The sequence below is a fragment of the Camelus dromedarius genome, chromosome 4 (assembly GCF_036321535.1).
Source record: "Camelus dromedarius isolate mCamDro1 chromosome 4, mCamDro1.pat, whole genome shotgun sequence".
NCBI classification, from domain to species: Eukaryota; Metazoa; Chordata; class Mammalia; order Artiodactyla; family Camelidae; genus Camelus; species Camelus dromedarius.
Genome location: NC_087439.1, coordinates 72,248,493 through 72,255,715, shown reverse-complemented (window position 1 = coordinate 72,255,715; position 7,223 = coordinate 72,248,493). Strand labels below are relative to the sequence as shown.

At 42.4% G+C, this 7,223-nt stretch overlaps 1 protein-coding gene across 1 annotated transcript; it reads right to left on the bottom strand.

The window, feature by feature from the left end:
- Positions 1-6,368: 6,368 nt before the first annotated feature.
- Positions 6,369-6,755, bottom strand: LOC105099184 (cytochrome c oxidase subunit 5B, mitochondrial-like). The gene has a single exon (XM_064485396.1). The coding sequence runs from the start codon at positions 6,753-6,755 to the stop codon at positions 6,369-6,371; it is 387 nt and encodes a 128-aa protein (XP_064341466.1).
- Positions 6,756-7,223: the final 468 nt, after the last annotated feature.

The window sequence follows — 7,223 nt, the reverse complement described above, 5'->3', positions numbered from 1 at the left end:
CTCACAGACTTGTGAGAAACAGTAAATCATTGTAGTTTTAAGTCACTAAATTTTGTGGCAGTTGTTACAAGGCAGAAGACTGTACTAAACCTTTGCTCAGAAATGAGTGAATGGTCACAGAATGGGAAAGGACTGAAAAAAAGCTAGGATGGCACTAAAGTTATGTAATGCTAACAATTTCCACTAACTAAATGCCTAGCATCTGCCTATGATTGTAAATATCATCCCAGAGCAACCCTGAGAAGTAGGCTAGGCTTTATTACCTACTTTTACAGAGGAGGAAACCGATGTGAGAGGAGTTCTGTAACATGTCAAAGGTTTTTCAGCCAGTATGAGCGAGAGCTAGGATTCACACCTAGAAATTTCCTGCACAACTGACCCTGGCCACCTCCCAGCTATTTTGACCCCAGGGGAAATGAATCTCATTTATGGTGGATGTGTGTCATCTCTGCTACCCTGCGTCTGGTCACCTCCTCTGCATGTGCTTTGGGTGGAGCTCTGCCCCCGATCCTGGTCTCAGCCCATAAGCATATCCCATTCCCCAGAATGCTGTTCAGGCTGGGGCAGGGACAATGAAATTCACTGGGGAATGTACAGTCCCCTTCCTACACTGGACTTGACACAATGGAACATATCCCCTGTACCTGATCTTCAGCCTCATCACGATCTCCACAGGCTTTTTACTCCCACCCATTGCATCCTTGATGTTTCCCTGAGCACATCCTTAGCCCTTTGCTTGGAACACCGCCCCCCTTCTCTTTTTGTCCAATTATTTTTATCCTCAAGATTCAGTCCATGTCTCCTGCTGATCTGGCCTGAACTCGTCCCACCCCATCCCCTCACCCCAGGGCCTGAGTTGGTGCTTCTGTGGTTCCTGTACATACTCGTGTTCCATCGCTGTCTCACCTCCACTACCTGCCTGTCTTCTGCACAATTCTGCAAATTTATCAAGGCAGGCACATGTCCTAACCATCTTTATATCCTCAACACCTGGCATGATGCTCAGTCTGTAGATGATAACATAATCAGATGATGAATGACTGTAGGGCTAGGATGACTGTCTTCACTTAATGTAGTTGCCCTATGGCATTTAATCCCAGCAAGTAACTGATGAAAACCTCAAGTTCCGCTTTGGGCTTTCCAGGTGATCCAGGTTGTTGGGAGTTGGCACTGGTACATGGGAGGTTTGAAATGTTGGTTATTTTGAGGGGTTTGGAGATAATAACACCTTCTTCAAGTCAACTAAGAACTAAGGTACAAGAACATTAAGATCCAAATGTTAGTTTTATGACACTTAAAACCAGCTGGAGAACTTGACTTTCATTTGGCAGCCAAGCTGGTCTTTCAAATACTCCCTCCCAAAGGGAAGAGTTTGGGTCTGCAGAGCAAACTATGCAATCAGAATTGCTGCCTCCCTTCCTGGCAGAAAGAGAAGGGACCCTCATGGTTTGCAGTGTTTTAATAGTTTCTATCCACACATTTGGGGAGCATGACCAATAGATGTTAATTCCTTGCAAACTCAATCAATCACATAACTACCCCTCCTCGCATGTAGAAAAGTGGGAAGGGGCCCAGGAGAGAGACAGGAGTGCTGCTTCATGGCAGCCCCTTTCTGGAAACACGAAACCAGGGACATGTATGTATATTCTGTGGAAGGACATGCAGAAATCAGGAACTCTGGAGCTCAGGAAGCTGGTGGGATGTCCCTAGAGAAACACAAATGTGTTGGTTTCTTTGGTTGTTGGAAGGAATAAACAAAATTCCCAGTGAACAGCAATCCCCAAGTGCCAATAGGAGTGCTTGGAAACACTGATTAGGAATTTTAAAACCGTGCATTTTACCCACTCAAGCAATAATATTTACGGCATGTGGAATAACAAGACTCTTTGCTAACATGTCCAGTGACATTTCTGAAACATGAACAATTACAGCGTTCTTTAGTTTACTTGAATATGTGGTAATTTCTTGGTTTTAATGGAAAATGCTGAAATGTTATATTGCAATGTTCAGCTAAAATAGGTGAGGTGGGTTTTTTCTACATTGTTTAGAAAACTTGGAGGAAAAGTGCAACCCTGGCTTCCTTCCTGTTATGGTTTCAGATGCATGTCATTGACTGATTTTTCATATTTCAGGCTCAATTTTGTTCTTAGGTTATAAATGGGAGATAAAGTTGAACTATATGTATTTTTTTAAATGGCTCTGGAGGTCTGGATTTAAGTGTCAACATGACCAAGTCATCCAGTTTCCTTGGAGCTCAGTCCCCTCACCACCACTGTAAAATGGGGATGTTATAATGCCTACATCCCTGGGTTGAAATAAGAATTCAATGGAACAGAGTGCATGGAAATCTGCAGTTCAATGCCAGGTGTTGAACAAGGTGCTGATAAATGTTTTTAAAAGTAGTCAGCAGGTCATCCCATGACGGGTGTAATGTTACCACATCCCCGGCTGCCAGAGGACACTGGGGAAATTGGATTTCATGTCGTTGGAGCTTTCACCCTTGTGCGCCTTGTCCCTGTAAACACAGAACAACTGCTAGTGTTGAATTACAGAAACACCAAGGTCAACTCTTGGAAAGAGTAGAAGAAAAAAAAACATTTCAAAGGCCTTTCTCTATGCTCTGTGCTAAGGGCATGGAAACTGGAACGGTTTCCAGGGGACGTGGGGATGGCGGGAATTTGGGGAAGGAAGTCTTTCCCATCGTGCATAGGCAGCTGGCAAGTAGCTACACAATGGAAGAAGTCATTCATCCCAGCCTGAACATTCAGCATTTTTCATTCAATATTCAAGGATGGCAAGAGCTGCAAGTGTAATTCAGGCTGGGGGATGTGGGCTGCACAGACCAAGTGATGAGAATAATGGCTCAAACAAAAGAGAAGATCTGAAGGAAGGGTCACTCTCCAGCTGGAAGTTCTCTGTAACTGTTTGTTTACAATTCAGCCTTCCCTCAGCTGACATTTTGGACAGTGAGTAGAGAAAAAACAACTAGATAGCAAAACGGAAGCACATTTCCTTAGCAAGTTATTCTAATTCTTGTGTCAAAGTACAATGGAGCATGCTGCATACAAGGTTTTATTTGAAGAAAGATGTACCTACATACCTGTCTTCAAATTGACATTGGAACTTTTCATTTCCTAATTTGAATATGCAAAATGGGACTTGCAGAATTAACTTGATCACAAATATTATTAAAACTATATACAGAATTTTAGGGAGGAGGGTTTATCTCTGTGGTAGAGTGTGTGCTCAGTAAGCACAAGGTCCTGGGTTCTATCCCCAGTACCTCCATTAAAATAAATAAACCTAATTACCTCCTCCACCAAAAAAAATTTTTAAGATTTTAAGCTCCTTGAGGACGAAACCTATATTTTTTAACCATTACATGCTCCTTAGCACCTATCTACAATGGCCCAGAAGAATCTCAATACATCTTGAATTAATAGAAACAAATTTAAATAGATTTTAAATATAGTAGTTGGCAATTGTTGTCCATATTTTTCTGCATCCTATAAGAGAAAACGAGATGTAGCAGCACACTTGGCATTAGGAACACCTCAGTTTCTTTTTGAATAAGTGTCATCTCTAAACAATAAATACTATCTTCCTACATGGCTGCTTCTTGAGGGTGAGTTTGACCCAAGCAAGGTGGCAGATTAACCGACTCAGGTCTCTGGAGTGTGGCTGCGTGCGCTGCGGGAGGGCTCAGACCCGCACCATGCTGCACCCCACCTCCCAACCCTGCTCTTCTTGGGAATTGCCATTCCCCTTGCCTTTCTCTTGCTTTCCTAAACATGGCAAGAGTTTTACTATTGTGTAATTATCTGGTCTCTGATTAGAAAGGACAATGCAGCTCATAAAAGGTCATCAAAACATTACCTCAAATAAAACAGTTTTAGATGAAAAAAGAAAGCACCAATAACTTGCCCTCTTCATTTGCCCTCAAAATTGTCAGAAAGAAAGACAGTTACTCTAACGGGAGAAGGGACAAACGCCCCATTCCGCCAGCAGTGCAGCGTTGACTATTCAATGTCACGAAAGAGAACAGTTACACTCTACCCCCGTGGTTTTCTTTGAGATAGGCTGATACCAGCGCTACGCTGAGAACACTCGGGAAGACTCCGCAGTGAGCGATACGGGAAGTAGATCACCTGGGATCAGAACGGGGCTGAGATGTTTTACTAAAAGTTAAGTATTCTTCTGTTTAGTTTCCTCCAGGATTTATGATGACAGAGCCACCATAAAATTTTATTTCCTGGGCCATTCTCTGAAACACCCCAGGCACCGAGGCTCAGAGAATTGCCTCCAGGTTTCGTTTGTTGCAGCTTCAACGTGAACTCTGGGCTTTTGCTGTGGCTCCCTGCCTGTACCCGCCTTTGTCACTATGACCCAAAGTTGGAGATTGATAGCCTGAACTTTGCTGAGCCAACACAAACAGTTTCCCAAGGAAATTCGTGTATTTATTAACGAAAGAAAAATGAATACCTTCTTTTAAGCGTGTGTCTCAGAAGCCTCTGACTGATTTCTATGAGACACAGACAATAGCAGAAAATCCAAGAAGCAAGTAGGAGACAAGTAGATAGGATCGACTCCGAATAGCAAAAATGAGACTGAGAACAATACGGTGCTTTGATTGATAAGGTGATTTAAAAATTAAAAAAGGGGAGTCTATCTGTGAGCTGAATGCCAGTTACCAGAGATTGATGGATGGCATGAGGTTTCTTTTCTTTGTGGCATCTTTCAGATAAAGATGTGTTTTCTCTTAGAGAGGATCTTTATAAGGCAATCGCTTGAATAAGGAAAGGTGTGCGTGTGTGTGTGCACGTGTGTATGTGTGTGCACGTGCGTGCATGCATCTCAGAGCAAGGCTCGATAGCTAGAATGCAGGTCTGCTCCACAGCTCTGTAAACCGTCTGTCCTTTCCATGGCTTGTGCATAGATAACGGACTTTAAAAACATCCCTCCTGGATGAGCCTTCATTTCCAATTGTGTCTATGCACCATGCGGTAGCCAGCATGATTAAGGAAAAAAGTGATTGTGTGAACCTCCAAATCCATCTGTCATGTCATTGGCATTGAAAAGCCTCACTGAAAAATTAGCCTCCTCCTTCCCCCAACTTGTGTTTTCCCATCCTCAAGACAATATGGGAAGCTCTTAGCTGGGAGAGAAGGGAACAAAGGGGCAAAGAATTCAATAAAAAAGAGATCCTAGGCGAAATGAAATATTGTTTCCCCGTCTGTATTGCTTGCTTTCTTTCCAATCCGCCAGAGCATTAACCACTTGTCTGCTGCCCTGTGAGGCAGGATTATTTCTAGGATTTGCCTGCAGAAAACTAGTCTCTGAAGCATCAGGGACGTCCAGAGTGATGAGCAGCCTGGGACACAAGAGGCTAAACCGGACATAAAAATGACAGCCAAACGTAAAGAACACTCTTATTTCCTCCTCCTTTGGAATTTTTCTAGTATACTTGCTTATTTAACTGCGCAGACAGGCTCAAAGACTTATTGGATTTTTGCAGTCTCTGTACACATTTGAAGACTTACTGAAATTGCATACAAAATTTTATTCACTTGTGTGTGTGTGCATTTTTCTGGGGAAAAGATTCATAGCAATCTTCAGTTTCTTTAGAGGGTCTGTGACCAGCCAAGTTAAAATTCATCACAATAAGGTACTTGCTGTTCTGTTTATTCTGTCAATTATAGAGGGTACATTTTCCATCATTGGGGATTAGGAGTCAGGAGACAAAGTCTATCTATGAAATACTTAGACCAAGAACAGGCCACAAAGAAACACAAGTAAACTAGACAACAGATACTAAATTAGAAGATGAAAGAAGATGAGGTCAGGATATCAGATTTATAAGGACTTTTTTTCCTCATTTTATTATTGCAATTCAGACTCAGCCAAAACATGTAAAATGCACAGTGTGTGAATTTTTGTTGTTTTTTTAAAACTATTTTTAAAGGCATTTTCTCTTTAACTTCTTATTTCGATTGTTGAGAGGAAAAGATGTGGAGTATTTGGATTAATGAACTCATTTAAAATTTCCTCAGTTGATATTAGATTTAAAGAAAGTTAATTAAAATGGGGAAATTGCAGAGTAGCAAACTTGTCTCAGGTTAGGGGCTTTTGATAGAAAGAATTATTAACATAGCTTGCCATGAGCAGGCTGGCTTACCGTCAGTGAAATGTTTAGTCTGTGTACATTCATTTTAACCTGAATATTTTCTAGAAGTTAAAAAGTGTCAGGGTTCATAGGTTTATTTTATGTTGTTTTATTTTATTTTGGGGGAGAGGAGGAGCCAATGTCATGGCTAGTCTTTATTGGGAAGGAGACACTGCAGAGCATCTTGATGAGTTGATGCAGGGGCTCAGCGGGCCAGCTGGTGGGGCACCAGCTTGCACTGGGTTCCACAGCTAGGGCATCTCTGGGTCGCACCTTTGTGCAGCCAGAACCAGATGAGGGCACTGTTGTCTTCACAGATGCAGCCCAATATTGGCTTGTTGGTGATGGAGGGGACTAAATTAGGGCCTTCCTTGGTACCTGAGGCTGCCTTTGGGATGAGTATATTGTATGGGTCTGGTCCCTTGAGGGCAGCCATCATGCCCTCCCTCTCCAGCCCAGTCGCCTGCTCCCGGTAGGTGGTAACATGGCCTCCAGACACCATAGAGTGCACTGAGGTGACTCCATTGGGACCAGGGGCCCTCAGGGCTGGCGCAGCCAGTGGTCCAGCTCTGTGGAGTAACCTTGAAGCCATCACACTGGTTCCAAACACCAGCACTCCATAGGTGTATTTTAGAATGAAGCATTTTAGCTACAATAAATAGAAAAACTATTTTAGGCAAGAGATACTCCCAATATTGGGACTAAAGGGGAGAATATCTCTGATCAAGAACCGAACCCTGACACTGATTACTCATGTCAGAGCAATCTTAAAGAAACCAAAACATCCCTCCCTGATCAAAACACACAACAGACTTAATAGATGGGAACTTCCCCTGACTGATAAAGGGTACCTATGAGAAACCAAGGCTAACCTCATACTTCATAGGAAAGACTAACAGCTTCGATCGTGACGGTCAGTAAGTTAACAAGAAGTCTATTGTTTAGCCACCTCGGTAGATTAAACTATTTGTTCAAATTCTTTAGCCCCTTGGATAATAATTGTATAAGATTAAACTATGTATAATTGACATTTTTGGTTAAGTAAAAAATGATCAAATAT